The sequence below is a fragment of the Aplysia californica genome, unplaced genomic scaffold (genome assembly GCF_000002075.1).
Source record: "Aplysia californica isolate F4 #8 unplaced genomic scaffold, AplCal3.0 scaffold00267, whole genome shotgun sequence".
Taxonomy (NCBI): Eukaryota; Metazoa; Mollusca; class Gastropoda; order Aplysiida; family Aplysiidae; genus Aplysia; species Aplysia californica.
The window spans coordinates 376992-394755 of record NW_004797537.1 but is presented as its reverse complement, the minus strand read 5'-3'; the positions used below and the strand labels follow the sequence as shown (position 1 = coordinate 394755).

The following is a 17764-nucleotide window of genomic DNA, read 5'->3' as shown; positions in this document are numbered from 1 at the left end:
GGGGGAGTTCAAAGCACCCAATCCATTTGGCTTGGTCTTTCTTGAGATGGACAAAAAATCAGAGGTCCCGCCTTTTTCTAGTAAATGTAGTATGTAGTACTTTGGATAATATCACAGTATACAAGAATTGTCGACAAGGGTATTACAATCCACACACAAAAATACAACACAATACAACACAACACAACACAATACAACACAACACAACACAATACAACACAACACAACACAATACAACACAACACAATACAATAACTTATCAGACTGTTCCTGTGACGTGGTCGTGTCATCTCGCTCTTTGGTGGTGTTTGTTTTAGTAGAGGTTTTACGGCGCTCGCAACTGCATAAGGTCATGTGAGCGCCAGAAGATTAGAGGTGTTACAAGAGAGTAACAAAAATCAAAAGGAAGAAGGAGAGATAAGGACGACAGATGTTTGATAGGAAAGAAGGAGCAAACCACACCAGAGCACCCGCCAACCACCCACTTTGGTGGTGTTTTATGACGCTCGTAACTATATAAGGTCATGAGCCCACGGGATAGCCTACATTATTTTAAAGCATTTTCAATTTGGTAGGAATTAATTTTGAATTTTGCCTGAGTGGCGGCCAAAGCCTACTCATTGATTTCAGGACCACCAAGGCTTCTTTAATGTGCGCAACACACAAGACCTCCGAAATGTCTTCGTCCTTGTCTGAGAAAGCTAGGTTTCAGCTCCCTTAAGATCAGGGATGTAGCTGAAAGACAGCAGTAAGAAGGAGCCAAAGAGTAGCAGTAGAAAGGCAGCAGAAATAGTCAGAAGCCCAGAAGGCAAAGAGGGAGCGGGAGAGGGGGGGCAGAAAGTGGAGACGAAAGCAGGCGACAGAACATAATTAGAGAGTAGGAAAGGTGAAAGTAGAACATCTTTTTTTACAGAAGAAAATGTTTCATCACTGTCAGGTTTCAAACCCGGGACCTATTGAATGAGAGGTGAACACTATATCTCTAGACCACTAGAGCCCCTGAATTGACATTCGGGTGGTGTGAGAGTAGACAGATTTATTGTGAATGTTTTCTATGAGTTGATAAACAGACCGGTAATTAGTGATGGTATTATGTGTCTCAACACGGTGGAATAGGGCCCTTGTCAATGTTTAAGCATGCACAGTTATTGGTATATCTTATGTCCTGTTGCTCGGATAAACACAACAGAAGTATCATTTACTGAAATTATCTAGTGTCTGTTGTTTGACATTGTTTTGTTTTTTTGTAAAGTGTTTTACGGCGCTCGCAACTGCATAAGGTCATATGAGTGCGCGGGACACACCTAATATTTTCAGTTGGTAGGAAATTTTGAATTTTGCCCGGGTGGCGGCCGAAGCCTACTCTTATCGATTTTAGATCACCAAGGGATCTTTAACGTGCACACCTTGCACACGGGCCCTCCGAGATTTTTTGCCCTTGTCCGAGAAGGCTAGGTGTAGATCTTTCCTACCAGAAGATCAGGGGTGTGGCAGAAAGACAGCAGTAAGGAGGAGCCAAGGAGTAGCCGTAGAAAGGCTGCAGAAAGAGTCAGAAGCCCAGAGGAGGGGGCAAAGGAGGTGAGGGGGTGGGGGCAGAAAGTGGAAGTCGTTTGACAGCTTGTTTCCCAACCAGTGTCTCAGCTAAACCATACAGTAGATCTCTACAGTGGTTTGATTCTTTATAAGTTCAAGCTATGAAAACTTTATTTTTCCTGTAAAGTCTGCCCATTCTCAAGAGAGAGAGCATCAAAACACAAAAGTGGGGGTAAAAAAGGAAATACACCACTCAAGCTAGAAACCTCCACAGCCAGGAGAAAAGTGTTGCTCCTATTTCACATTCCACGTTCCTGGTGAGCTTTTTTAACACTCATCAGTATCTTACAAAAAAACATTCAACAGTACAATGAAAAACACCCCAAATACAACAAAGAAGGAAATGATGTGTGAGAACATAAAGTTTTTTATTTCCTCATTCCATTCTGACCACAAACAATTTCAAGAAGTACAAAATATTAGTTACACATTTTAGAGGCACAACATATTTACTCTTCATCATAATCTCTTGCATTCTTTACCATCTTACTTAATAAACCATACCTGTTTATTAAACTTTATTTATATTCACTAAATATATGTCCATCCAGCACAACTCACATACTTCAGGTCTTCTTCTATTGCTCATTTTCTTCCCAGTTATCTCCCTCCCTCACTTTCTCTCTCCTTGGTTTCGCCTGTACGTCTGTCAATTAGTCTGTCTCAGTCCCTTTTTTAGTCAGTCTATTTCTCTGCGCAAAACCTCAGCTATAATTTAACGTTACCGCACAACACATTATCATTGACAAATAAACATACACCTGTACTCTCACTAGTACACTCTTGCTTCTAGCAACAAGCCACATACATGCTGCTAGAGTCCTGCTGTCATGACTATTGAAGGCTCCCAACTTTTATCACAGAGGCAGGGTAATAAATCTGATATTGGTACCCTGAGTCAAAAGTTGAAGTCTTCACTGAAAGAGCAACGCAGATCTCATCAGCTCTCTTGTTTTCATAAAATCGTTTTAACCAGTATAACAATATTTCATGAAAGTGCTTAAATTCCCTCACTATATGTAACTGAACTGCAAGGTCAAGAAGGTTTTCACATCAAAAATAGAATTTGTTTTGTCTGTTCAAAGCTAGAATAATTACAATAATTAAATATTCACTGAATACATTCAAAGTAAATATCATTAATACTATAGACGAGCACCATTGGCCCATGTCATGTTGTTGTTAGCGATCCAGTAGCATCTGAGCGTTAACTCTTCTGCATGATGCCATTCGGTAATAGCTGCATGTCTGTTCTAATTGTTGTCTTGAGGAGTAGAGGCAATTAGATGTGTGGGGTAGCTTGGGAAGAAAACATTCCCTTAAATCAGTTAGTTTTCCACAGAAGAACAGATGATGTTCCACTGTCTCTGAGGGGTAGTCATATAGTGGGCAGGCAGCAGACTGGCCCATGTCATACCAGGCATAACTTTCACTTAACTCTGCTGGTTCTTCTCATCAATCATTACCTTACTCCTCAGAAGAAAATTTGTTTTTCATAATTCCAATGGGAACAAAGCAGGACATGGAAGTTTTGGGCTCCTCTTGCAATCAACGTCTTCTCTGAAATTTGTAATGCTCTACAGTATAGAGACTGCCCTTGAACTGAATAATAGTTTAAGAATGGCCGTCCTTAAAACTTTGGGCTTGCCTTTGCTCATCCCTATTAATAATAATAATAATAATAGATAGCATTTGTATAGCGCATATCCCCGCTCAACAGCAGGCTCTATGCGCTTTACACTATATTATTACCCCAGCAGACCACAGAACACTCCGAAACATTCTCAGCTTCCCCGGAAGCATACAGTGCGAGCAGCCGATTAAGCGCTCAAACACTAACAAACTGACAAGATCTTTCGCTGTCTATAGCCGGGTACCCATTCCCACCTGGGTGAAGTGAGGAAAATTCGTGTAAAGTGCCTTTCCCAAGGACACAACGTCGTGCCCTTGACGGGATTCGAACCCACGACCTTACGGTTGCGAGTCCGACAGCCTAACCACTAGGCCACCGACGCCACTGTGGGCCGGGAGTAACAATCTATTACAGCTACACAACAATACCTCCTAAAGAATAACATTGAACCCAGATCAATTACTTCACTACTGAAAGTTGAACTTTGCTTCTTTTCAACACTATATGTGAGGCAGATTTGTGGAATCAGGCTCTCGTCAAAATAATGAAATCGAAGAAAACAGCAGTTTTCTCCCTGCTTAGCAAATTTTGTTTTTTAGCTCAACACCTTTTATGTCCATTTACAAACACATTCCTTTGAGGATTTCACTGAAAACGTTGATTAAAGGCACAAAAATATAAATTTACAGTTTCCACGGACTCTCCAGCTTTGGAATTTACCTAGCTTTGGCGGCCATTTTCTCGCTAATTTTACCTCTTAAACCAGGTGACCCCCACCTCCTTCAATCTAAAATATCTCCACTTCTATTGAAGATCGACGGGTAATTTTTTCATTGAAAGCAAGACAAATGAACAAGCTTTAAGATGATACAAATAACTCAATATGCCCAAAAATTGACGAGAGCCTGATTCCACCACGCTGCCTCACATATATATATACGGGTCCTTTCAGAGCCAATATTTGTGCGTCTCAATACAGGATCATTCAGATCCTCGACAAACATGGAACTGTTTGCATTGAGTAACCTTTGAGTAACTCTGACCTTAACCAAAAGCTTCACACACATTTTAAATGATAATAATACTTGTTTTGGCTTTTGCAGTCACATCATAACATGCCAGCTTACATGAGGACTCTAGGGTCCAAAGTTTCTGGGAGCCAAAACAAGAAGCCGAAGCCTCCAAAGGTAATCTAGGCAGACCATAAATGGCCACGACAAAGTAACAGTCGTTGTCGGTCAGTATTTTGTTTCTTTATGACATCTCCTCAGGGGTTATTTAGGCACCTTCACAAGCCAAACTTTGGGGATCTGCGCGGGGTGAGGGCAGGTGTTTTTGGCTTCTTGTGGCCAGGAGTAACAATCTTTGTACTGGGGAGAAATACAGAACATTGAGAAATATTAAAGACTCAGCTATACACACACACACATATATAGTAACAGGATGACAATAATTATCGTTATTATCATTACAGTGGTCATGTGTTGTGCAATACAATAAAAGAAAGAGTCTTAAATTGTTTTTGTTTTTTTTATATTCTTCAGAGCTACTGATATTTTTTAAATATAGGGGACAGAGGCAAAAGGAACGTAGTTCCCCAAGCATTTATTTAAGCAGGTGGATGTCCTTTGAAACTAGAACTGAAAATCCTCTAAATGTGCATTTACAGAAACTTTGCCAAACTTACTACAGTCAGAATAAGGAAATGTGACTTTCAAAGCAAACCCCAGCCTTCTTTTCATGCAAAAATTCTTCTCAGAGTCGCAATAGATCAGACTTCGCTCTTTGCCTTTGAGCTGCCATCAGTTCCTCAGTACTATAGTCAAGTCTCGGCTCCCCCCAAAAAAGCACTTTTTCCAGGTGACTCCATTATTGTCAGCAGGAGAGTGAGAGTGAGAATCTTAATCTGGCTAGTATATAAAACGTTACAAACACTTCTGTCATATACGAGAGGAAATGTGCCTGAATACCTGCGCACAGACATGGGTGCTGCCTCCATCTGTTCCTTCCTGGCTTTGATGAGCTCCTCTGCCCTTTTCATCTCCTCCTCCATGGCTTTCACTTCATCATCCTCCTGTTTCTTTCGTTCCTACAAGAAAGATAATAATAATAATAATAATAATAATGGATTGCATTTATACAGCGCATATCCACTTATGTAATGCTCTATGCGCTTAACATGAAACATACTATGGAATTACAAATCAATTTTATAGACACTTTGTATTACATACATGTGCACACACATACTCACGCACGCACGCACCCACACACACATATATACACAAATACATACATACGCACATACAAACTCAGGATGATCCACAGCTTGAATGGATATTGTCTGATCGAAATATGATGTAAATAGAAATCAAAATAGATATCAAAATAAAAATTTTACTGAGACAACAAAACATCAGTATGTAATGCAACATGGTGGAATAGGGCACTCATAAATTATTTGGCATACGGAGTTATTGGCATTATCCTAAAGCCTGTTCCTTTGCCTTGCCTTTTAATGAAAAAAAAATACAGTGGAATCCTGTTATAACGAGAGGGAGGGGACCGGTGCCAAATGTCCGTTATAGCATGATTCTCGTTATATGGGATCCAGTAATAAATTCAAGGGAAATAGTAAAGTAGGCCTAATCTATGAGGCTAGGTTTCGGTTTATTTCTTTTTGTAGTCTCCCCTGATGATGATTTGGTTCAACATGACCTTTAAGTCTTACTTGATCAAAAGTCGAATCAGGTTTCTTTCTCTAGCGCTAGCGATGTTGACAACTCGGCGTTGGCGATCAGAAAGAAAGTTCTCTAGGCTAACTCGCAGGCTGTGTTGTCCCCCACCCCACCACACCCTGTGGTGCGTTCCGTCTGCTTGCACAATGGGAACATACCACACCCCGCCCACGTCTCACATTCGCTCCGTCCATCACAGTACAGCACTATGACCTCTCCATCCCCGCGTCGGAGAAGTGAAAGGAATGGTAGGCCTAGATAATCTAGACTAGGCTGGCCTATCACACGATGCGTTCTGCTTGTCTGTGCACGCCACACTCTCCCCACTCATTCAATCCGGCCTTCATTGTTGGCACACGTGAGCTCTCCCATTCTTTGTTTCGCAAGATAACCAACAAGTTTCTCAACTGGCGAGGTTTTACATGAATAAATGGCCTATTACTGTGCACAGCAGCAGCAATATTCAGCTATAACCGACTCGCGAGTTTGTCTGCTTGTGTTATAGCAGTATTTGATTTACAAAGATAAAGAAGGGAAAAAAAACAGGCTTTTAGAAAAGTGTCTTTATAACAGACTTCTCGTTATTTCAGGACTCGTTATAAGTGGATTCCACTGTACCCATCTTTCTTGAATAGAAGTCAAGATGTTTGCAATTGAAGAAGGTGAGGATCTCCTTGTATCAGATATAAAATTAACTAGAAAATGGCAGCCAAAGTTTGGAGATTTCAAAGCTCTAGTGTTATAACAAACTGCAAATTTACACTGTCGGTAAAATTCATACAGAAATTTATCAGTTCATTAATAAGGGAAACAACTGTAGATATCATTTTCGTTGCAAGTATTACTCCACGTAGTTACATCCCCTTACGACTGCCATATCTAGAAATTTTAATGTAGAAGAGACGACAATTTTTTCCCCCAGAAATGCAGAGTAGATTCATTTGTGAGGCAGCGAGGTGGAATCAGGCTCTCGTCAATTTTTGAGCATGTAGAGTTATTGGTATCATCTTAAAGCTTGTACACTTGGTTTTTTTAAGGGTGAAAAAAATATCCATTTATCTTGAATACAAGTCAAGATATGTGCGAAAGAAGGTGGGGTTCACCTGTCTTCAGAGGTAAAATTAGTGAGAAAATGGCCGCCAAAGATTAGTTATTTCCTTAGATTAAGAGTCCGTGGTAACTGAAAATTTACATTTCTTGTGCCTTTAATCAACGTTTTTCAGAAAAATCCACACAGAAATGAGTTCTTTAATAGGCAAGAAAGGTGTTGAGCCAAAAAACAAAAATTCGATAAAAATTCACAAACCTGCAGAAAAATGCAAGTTTCTTCACTTTGATTATTTTGACGAGAGCCTGATTCAACCACGCTGCCTCACATTTGGCTTTACTAATTTTTCCTCACTAACCTTCAGTCTTATATATTGCATTGAAAATCAAGCTGTTAAGACTTTTATATAAATATAAAACTTTGAATTCATCCAAAGAAAACTATCTATCAGCCATTTAAAATCTTTCAGATACAAAATTTAAATCAATATACCACGACAGATAAGCTGTAAAGTCTCTGTCTCTCTCTCTGTCTTTCACACACACACACACACACACACACACGCACATACACCCACTCACACACACACACACACACACTCACACATCTACACAAAAGTCCTATATTAGATTGATATACGGACTGAAGGAAGACAATTCAACTGTTCTGTGGAGGCTTACCTGTCTTGACTTGCTGGCGTCCTTGATGCTGTAGAACATGGGGCCTAGCTCGGCCAACCACTGGCCGTCTACAGCGGTCACACACTGCATGTATTCCTGTGGGTGGTCATCATTGATTTTTGTTTTGTTTTAGTAGAGGTTTTACGGCGCTCGCAACTGCATAAGGTCATATGAGCGCCAGAAGAATAGAGGTGTTTCAAGAAAGTAACAAACATGAAAAATAAGGAGGGGAGATAAGGACGGTATATGTTTGATAGGAAAGAAGAAGCAAACCACACCAGAGCACCCGCCAACTACCCACTTCATCATGTTTGTATAAGACAACATCACACTATTCTTTTCAAAAGGCAAACAAGTTTGAATCTCGAAGTAAAGGCTCTTTTAACGAGCGCAGCAAGTAAAGGGTTATAAATCTTCTGGGGGCATGTTACTTTCAGCTTTCAGATCAAGAACAGAAAACTACAAATTTAGGAAAAGGAGCCAAAAGAAGAAAGGTAAAAGGGAAAAAAATTAATAAAGTAGAAAAAGAAACACACATAAATTGTGAGGCACGGTGGTGGAATCAGGCTCTCGTCAAAATAATCAAAGTGAAGAAACTTGCATTTTTTTCTGCAGGTTTGTGAATTTTTATCAAATTTTTTTTTTTTGACTCAACACCTTTCATTCCCATTAAAGAACTCATTTCTGTGTGGATTTTGCTTTAAAACGTTGATGAAAGGTATAATAAATGTAAATTTTCAGTTACCACGGACTCTTAAGCTAAGGAAATAACTTATCTTTGGCGGCCATTTTCTCACTAATTTTACCTTTGAAAACAGGTGACCCCCACTTCCTTCACTCGCAAATGTCTCGACTTATATTCAAGATAAATATTTTTTTTTTCATCCAAATAAAGACAAGTGAACAAGCTTTACGATGATACCAATAACTCTACATGCTCAAAAAATGACGAGAGCCTGATTCCACCACGCTGCCTCACAAATGTCTTTCACCATCTAGGCTGGTCAACATTTAAAATACAAAATGACCAGAAACCAATGCCCTTAATTAAGGCTCCAGTTATCAAACATGGAGCAGAAGTAGTAAATGGAGAACAGTTGTGCATAAACTTTGCAAAATTGTAATCTTTCAAATTTTGTTTGGGTTTTTTTGTTTAAAGGTTGAAAGCTACTTACAAAGAGAAAGCCAGTCTTTTTCTTGTTTCTAGAGAAATTGGGTCATTTTGGTCTCCTTACTCTGTCTGTCTGTCTGTCTGTCTGTCTGTCTCTCTGTCTGTCTGTCTCTCTCTCTCTCTCTCTCTGTCTCTCTCTGTCTGTCTCTCTCTGTCTATCTGTCTCTCTCTCACTCTCTCTCTCTCTCTCACACACACACACACATAAACACACAAAAATACACTGCACACATGGACACAAATGGCAATGACTTATCATCTACTAGGCGTTCTGGTACCTCTCGGTTTTTTTTTTTTACTCACCTTGGAAGTCATGACCAGCTCATGGTACACAATGTAGTCCGGCGTGTAGCCCATGCCAAAGAGAGCGCTGGTTGGGTGAAGGTGACACGGCATTCCAGTACGCGTGTTCACATATTCACCCAGACCCTACAGTAGATTAACAAAACAAAGAGGGAAAGGAAAAGTAAGGACCAGAACTCTATGATGAGAAATTCTTGTTTTGAAGGGCTACTCTTGGTATTCCTTTGAAAGAAATGTACAGGCCTAGGGTCTCTGGTAGTTGTACCCGGTAAGCACAAGGACAAGGAATAAAACTCAAAACATCCTGAACACTTGCAATACATTATTCTTACCCCAAAAATGTCCAAAAATAGATAATGGGTATCTGTTCAAAAGGCTTTCCTCGTGATAGGTAAATATTTCAAAAGATAACACAAAATTGGGGCACTCCGTGTTGTTGTAAGAGAAAACTTTCCGAAAAGGTCATCACCAGTCCACGTATTCTTTGACAGAACCAAGTCTTGAATACTAAAGTGTTACTATGAAAGAGCATGAAGTAAATCCTTTTAAGCCCAGGAGTTGACATTTACCTCATACTTTTCACATACACTCAGGCCAGAGGCGTATATTTGTCCATAAGCTTAAAACTAACAGAGACTGAGGGCCTTTACATTTTTTTCAAAGGAATCCCAAGAGTACCCCTTCAAAACAAGAATTTCTCAAAGAACGAAACACTCCTGGATTTTACAAACCGAAAGGATGAAAATGAAAAATCGAAGCTTACTTCAATGCTTAACCCTATCCATACGTCGTGTTTTACTATCGTATCCATACAACATGGGGAACTCTGTGCCACCACTTAACCCTATCCGTACGTCATTGTTTACTATCATATCCATACAATGTGGGGAACTCTGTGCCACCACTTAACCCTATCCGTACGTCATTGTTTACTATCGTATCCATACGACGTGGGGAACTCTGTGCCACCACTTTCCAAAGAGGGAATTTACTCGTTAATCCAATTCGTACGCTTTGCATAGCAGTCTGTCAAAATGATTTTTTGAGAAATACTAAGTTTCAAAGAGATCTTCGTACTAGAAGTATTCTAAACTTTGAAGAATACAACCCCGGGGGTACAAAATGACCCCAGGGCGTACGGACAGGGTTAAAGTAATAATTCAAGAAATAACCATCTAATGACAATTACAAACACTGCGACAGCTGAGAAGATAAACGATTGGCAGAGACAGGGGACAGTACGGCATTGAAAATGTCTGAGAGGGAGGACAAGGAGGAAAGAGTGGAAAATGTCTGAGAGGGAGGACAAGGAGGAAAGAGTGGAAAATGTCTGAGAGGGAGGACAAGGAGGAAAGAGTGGAAAATGTCTGAGAGGGAGGACAAGGAGGAAAGAGTGGAAAATGTCTGAGAGGGAGGACAAGGAGGAAAGAGTGGAAAATGTCTGAGAGGGAGGACAAGGAGGAAAGAGTGGAAAATGTCTGAGAGGGAGGACAAGGAGGAAAGAGTAGAAAATGTCTGAGAGGGAGGACAAGGAGGAAAGAGAACAATCAAAAATAATACGCTACTGGAAGGGTATGCATGTATACATGCCAGGTTATCAGGTGTGAGAATGTCTATTCAGCCTCATGCGATTATTTAATGGGTCAAAAAATTTCCCAGAAGGTATGTCTTTATATCTCATTAAAGCCCTGCATGAATATTCAATAGGTTGAAAGATTTTTGCACAAAAATTCTCCACTAAGGGTACCTTGAGCCTTGCCGCTTGGTGAAAATACGAGGAGCAGATGCACTTGCGGATGATGTCCCACTCTGTGCCACAGGAAACCAGGTCCATCTTTTGCTGCTCCATAATCTCCCTCAGCTGCTGTTGGACTTCTCGCACCTGAGGACAAGCACAAAGCCACAAAGGAGTTGCATATGTTTTCAAAAATCTAGTTTCTTCACTGAGTCTTGGTTGCTGAGACGACATTGTGATGCATCAGAGAGATCAGTCATATTTTGATAGTGACTGACAAGGATAACTGCAACAACGAAAGAAGTAGAAGAACTAGACCACACCACAGCACATCAGAGAGATCAGTCATATTTTGGTGGTAACTGACAAGGATAACTGTAACAACGAAAGAAGTAGAAGAACTAGACCACACCACAGTACAAACAAAATAACTACTAAACTATTTGAATCAAAGAGAAAAGTGAAGACAAAAAGAGATCCATAAATGTGAAGTGTGCTGACAAAATGAGTTACTTCTCAGATTTTAGACCAATGGAAATAGAAACATTAAATTTGTAGGTTGAAGTTTTACAATTTATCAGTATGAAATGATAAAAGACATGTTAAACTTGAAGAGAATGACATTGGTTTAGAGTCTACAAATATGACCTCTGTGTTGATTTTTGGCTGATATCTCCATTCATGGATTGCGAGAAGTGACTCGTTTTGTTAGCACGCCTCACAAATAATTTAAAGAGCTGCTAAAAAAGTAACCCAGAAAGAAGTAGAAAAGGAAAAGGACAGCAGAAAAAAGGTTCCACCAGCTGTACACTCAGACACCTCAGATCTGATTAGCTGTAGAAAATTCTCACTGTGCCAGTGTAATTTGTTTTAGTTTAGTTTTAGTTTTAGTGTTTTACGGCACTCGCAGCTGCATAAGGCCATATGAGCGCCAGAAGATTAGAGGTGTTAAAAGAGAGTAACAAGCATAAAAAAGAAGAGGAGATAAGGACGATAGTTTTCGAAAGGAAAGAAGGAGCAAACCACACCGGAGCACCCGCCAACCACCCACGTAATTTGTTTCCAGTTTACAGCAGACTAGTAAGGCAAAGAGCATCATTTTGCAAGTGACAGAACAAGGTAATACTAGCATGGAAAAGAAGTTGAAGGAAGGCACCACATTACAAAACCCACTGAACAACCATCAGACCCTGACTAAACACATTACTGATGATGGTCGTCATTAACACCTTGACACTTCTACAAACTCAAATCACATCAGCAGTCTTTCAGCTGACTTTAGATTTAACAGCACTATCAACACAATTTGGCCACACAGAAGATGGGAAGAAAATTCAACAATAGTTTATTTTAGTTTAGCTTAGTACGAGTTTTTCGGCGCTCGCAACTGCATAAGGTCATATGAGCGCCAGAAGATTAGAGGTGTTACAAGAGAGTAACAAACATAAGAAAGATGAAGGGGAGATAAGGACGATAGATGTTTGACAGGAAAGAAGAAGCAAACCACACCAGAGCACCCGCCAACAACCCACATTCAACAATAATCACATTGAATAAGAAATGACGGAGAAAAAAATCCCGCTCTTTATTAGGTCAAAAAGTTGTCAACCATGGAAACTATTTTATTGTAAAGACTCTGATGACGTCTCCATGAACGCTAATGGAGACCAGCCTTGACACCTGCATATGGTTTACATGCTTTTTAGTTTAAGAAAGAGCTTTACAGCACTTGAAACACAATAAGGTAATATAAGTGCCGAAGATTAGAGGTGTTACAAGAGAGCAACAAACACAAAAAAGAAGGAGAGATGAGTTTTTAGTTTAGTATGGGGTTTTATGGCGTTCGCAACTGCATAAGGTCATATGAATGCGCGAAACACAAGTTAGTTTTTTATACGTAGTTCACTGCACAGCTGGTTACGGGTCATTAGATCTTAAAACGTTAAAATATTAAAAATTTTGTGTAGATATATAATTTCAGTCTAAAAACAACTTTCATAAAAAAATTTTAATAATTCAATTTTGTTCTACACTACAATTTCCCATAAAGGCCAATGGCCTTCATGAAATCCAAAATTCTGTTGGGACCAACGACGGAAAAAATGTCCTGCAATTTTTTGCATTTAAAGTATTTCCTTCGCATCTCTCCAAAGTCTAGACATTCAGTTAAAATGTGTCTAATGGTAAAATCTGTGTCGGATGCGACACGGAACGGCTTCTCATCTCCCTGAAGGAGGTATTTGTGTGTTAGGGCCGTGTGTCCGATGCGTAATCGAGTAAAAATGACTTCGTCTCTTCTGGAGAGGTCCGGAGGATTTCGCGGTCCCAGTTTGGGTTTACTATTGTGGAGTTTGTTACTCGTCTGTTTTTTTCCAATGGCTCTCCCACAGGCTGGAGGGGTACTTTTTTACTTTATTTTTAAAGTCAGTCTGTGGGAGAGTGTTTGTCGTTGATCCCAACAGAAGGGATGAGGATTTCTTCGCCAGGTCATCTACCTGCCCGTTTCCTCGGAAGTCCACATGGCTAGGTATCCATGCAAACATGATACTTTTCCCTGTTTCAGATAGGGTGTGAATTTTCTGTTGTAACCTAACTATTTTTGGGTGTAGGAGTGTGTATTTTGTGAGTGAGGTGATGCAAGACAGAGAGTCAGAAAGGATAAGGAAAGATTTGTTTGGAGAATTTTCTTCGGAGTCCAGTGCCATGTCAATGGCAGTGGCCTCCGCAGAGAAAACGGAGGCTTCAGGATGGAGTCTGGAGGAGAGATAAGGACGACAGATGTTTGATAGCAAAGAAGGAGCAAACCGCACCAGAGCACCCCCCCAACCACCCACATTTTGAGTAAAGAGTAGCAATCCCACACAGTAAAGGTCATTTGGTGCAGGGGGGGGTGGGGAGACAAAAACAGACAGGAACAATAGAAAGAAAGACCAGTAGTGGACCCTACGAGTGGCGTCCACCAATGACACCCCACCCCACCCCACCCCACCCGCCTTGCATGAAGTCAGCAAACATTATCTTGTAAGGTAAAAATCCACTTTCTCTCCTTGATATGCCCAGAAATAGAAATCAATTGATTTACTTTATTTGCTATACAGCAATAGAAATCATTTGATTTCCTTTATTTCCTGTACAGCAAAATGAAGCAAAGACAACCAAGACTAGCAGTGATCATTACCTAACCTTACATAAATATAAAAGATTCTTCACAAAGACATAAAGAGTAACAGAACCATTTGGAAAAAAAATAGCACCTTGGACACACAAAACATATTACAACTGACCTTTCTCATGGCTTTGGCGTGTATGAAATGTTCATTACACCAACTGGATGAGTACCTGGGGTAATAAAATGAGGAAAAAACATTGTCATATATATATATATATATATATATATATATATATATATATATATAATACAAATAAGATATAAGGAATGATTGGCTCTTGATGAATCCATAAGAAACCAAGACATCAAAAGCAATAAATATCAGGAACATCTGACGTATTATAACGTGAATCAAACCTAAAGACTGCATACTGCACCAAGCCTGGCAACGTGAGTACAATCAAATCATTTATTAAAGACATGCCAGATACATTCCAAGCAAAGGGGAAGTAATCTAAAAAACTTAAAATGTGTTTTAAGTACAGTTATCCCTCCTGGAGTCGCAAGCTCAGAAGGTTGCCGTGGTTTTTCAAAACATTTTTAAAAATCCTTCCGAAAAATTGTGAGGCATCGTGGCGGAATCAGGCTCTCGTCAATTTTGGGGCATGTAGAGTTATTGGTATCATCTTAAAGCTTGTTCACTTGTCTTTATTTGAATGAAAAAATATCCATTTATCTTGAATACCAGTCGAGATATTTGCCAAAGAAGGAGGTGGGGGTCACCTGTTTTCAGAGGTAAAATTAGTGAGAAAGTGGCCGCCAAAGATTAGTTATTTCCTTAGCTTAAGAGTCCGTGGTAACTGAAAATTTACATTTTTTGTGCCTTTAATCAACATTTTTCAGAAAAATCCGAACAGAAATGAGTTCTTTAATGGGCATGAAAGGTGTTCAGCCAAAAAATGAAAATCTGATACCAATTCAGAAACATGCGGATAAATGCAAGTTTCTTCACTTTGATTATTTTGACGAGAGCCTGATTCCACCACGCTGCCTCACAATTCACATTAATTTAGAAACTCAAGATAGCTTCGGTGATATTTTGAACAGAACGTAATATTCTGTAACTGACTGTCCTGCTTTTGTAAGGATTGGGGAAACAAATCGTCTATGTTGTTCTATGAATAAAGCTTATCATGTTCATTATTCATAACGTTCCTCCATTCACCCTGGCCCAACATTACCATACGCAATTACGTTCTCAGGATCTGAGCTGATCTGCCGGTTCTCTGGAATACCCGCGTATGGTTTGTGTCAGCCGAAGCCTGGGAAATATTTCTATTATGTAGTCCCACGTTTTGCTGCTCTTCCAATCTCACAGATAATTCTACCTTGGTGTTTGTTGTTTCAGTCTTGTATACAGTTCAAACAAGAAGACTGCTGCCTCGAATTTATTTTCAGAAAAGATTAGGTGTAATGAAATCTAAACATAGTTTGCTGTTAACTTCAGTATCATAGTATAGACCAAGAGCAGAAACACACAGAAACCACACAAACACACACATGGAGGAAGGCACACACACACACACACACACACACACACACACACACACATACACACACACACACACACATACACAGAGAGGGAGAGGTGGGTGGTTGGCGGGTGCTCTGGTGTGGTTTGCTCCTTCTTTCCTATCAAACATCTATCGCCCTTATCTCCCCTTCTTCTTTTTTATGTTTGTTACTCTCTTGTAACACCTCTAATCTTCTGGAGCCCATATGACCTTATGCAGTTGCGAGCGCCGTAAAACCTCTACTAAAAAAAGAGAGAGAGAGAGAGAAAGAGAGAGAGGGGGGAGGGAGAGTAGAGAGAGAGAGAGAGAAGGAATGAGAGAAAGAGAGAGACACACGGGCGGGGGTGGGAGAGGGAGAGAGGGAGAAAAAAGAGAGAGAGAGAAAGAGAGAGAGAGATACATATAATATTATACAGCAAAGTAAGCCAAATTTATGTAACTTATCTTAACGGTTCATAATTATATAACCTGGTTTCCGCGGCTACTTACATCAAAGCGCATAACCTCAAAGGGTCACACTCGCGGCAGCTTCCTTGCTTAGTCAGGATTCATAAACTCGGACTTAAGCAACGTGGTCTACGGCCAAGAACACAGATAACGGTCTATTCCATAGACCTATACTCCATAGACCTATAATTATAATAATAGGTCTATGGTCTATTCGATACAAATCTAGCCCGAGCAAGCGAGCAAGAGAAAAGCACCTCAGTGCCCCGTGTTCTCTCTCTGTGTGTGTGTGTGTGTGTGTGTGTGTGTGTGTGTGTGTGTGTGTGTGTGTGTGTCAGTTCGACACTGCCAGTAACAGAAGAACTCGCCGCGCTATTAATAGGTGTTTTCTTACTCACTCAAGCTTTTCCCAAATGTGAGGAATCGTTGGGAACACTCTACTTGAATCCTGCATTTGGAGATTACTTTTAGATTAGTTTAGTAGCGGTTTTACGGCGCTCGCAACTACATACGGTCATATGAGCACCAGAAGATTAGCGTGTTACAAGAGAGTAGCAAACATAAAAAAGAAGAAGAGGAGATAAGGACGATAGATCTTTGATAGGAAGGAAGGGCACCCGCCAACCACCCGCAGGAGATTACTTTGATCTACTACCACAGAATGTAGAATTCTGTGTCTACTACGCACACCCCCGGTGTCTTCACTCACATGCGGATAACTTGAGAACGACAGATGTACGCCATTGGCCGATATGTATAGTAACAGCTATCTTGTTTGACGTCATTGTGAGATTCCCACTTTGTTGTCATTCACGGTGACAACACGACCACAAATCACTATTGTAGTATTTTCAAAGCCTGCAGCTTACAGTGGCGTGGTGGTGGTGGAGTGGCTAGTGCTCTTGTCTCCAAAGCAGAAAGTCCAGGTTTGAGCAAGGCTTTTCTTTTTTGCTAAATGACGTCGAACAAGATAGCTGTTACTATAAATATCGGCCAATGGCGTACATCTGTCGTTTTAAAGTTATCCGCATGTTCTTCATTCTATGTTGAGTCGCATGCAGGTCATCATGACGGCATGCACAAAAAAAAACCTTTTAATTAATTTCAAAAGTTGGGACGGGGTTCTGCTTTAGTAGAATTTTACTGAATTCTCTCACTGACTTTTTAATGTAAGGGTTCTTTACACCCCTAGCGATTTGATTTAGAGGCGGCTTCCGATCCTGCCTGCCTGTCAGTGTCAACCCGGGGTGAGAAGGATACAGCATCCCAGCAGAAAGGACGAGATACACGATAAAAATGCTCGTTTTAGTAGAGGTTTTACGGCGCTCGCAACTGCATAAGGTCATATGAGCGCCAGAAGATTAGAGGTGTTACAAGAGAGAAACAAACATAAAAAAAGAATGGGGAGATAAGAACGATAGATGTTTGATAGCTACTCGGGAATCGAACTCGGGTCTCCTGCATGCGACAGCCTAATCGCTACACCACAGACGCCGGTCTGAATTCTCTATTATATTCTCGGTCTAAGACTATGCCTGACCCTCATGCTCTCTCTCTCTCTCTCTCTCTCTCTCTCACTCTCACACACACACTCTCTCTTCTTTTCTTTCTCTCTCTCTCTCTCTCTCTCTCTCTCTCTCTCACTCTCACACACACACTCTCTCTTCTTTTCTTTCTCTCTCTCTCTCTTTATCGTGTGTGTGTGCGCGCGCGCGTGTGTGTGTGTGTGGGGG

The 17764-nt window shown here is 40.4% G+C and overlaps 1 protein-coding gene across 1 annotated transcript in view; it reads right to left on the bottom strand.

Annotated features, from left to right (window-relative positions):
• Nucleotides 1-4457: 4457 nt before the first annotated feature.
• Nucleotides 4458-17764, bottom strand: part of LOC101858636 (pre-mRNA-splicing factor ATP-dependent RNA helicase PRP16) — a gene marked incomplete in the record, with an annotated part of 84301 nt that continues 70994 nt past the window's right edge. The window contains 6 exon segments of the mRNA XM_035970431.1: nucleotides 4458-4596; nucleotides 5197-5315; nucleotides 7693-7788; nucleotides 9167-9292; nucleotides 10914-11048; nucleotides 14186-14240. Of these exon segments, the coding sequence (XP_035826324.1) occupies nucleotides 4515-4596; nucleotides 5197-5315; nucleotides 7693-7788; nucleotides 9167-9292; nucleotides 10914-11048; nucleotides 14186-14240 (613 nt within the window).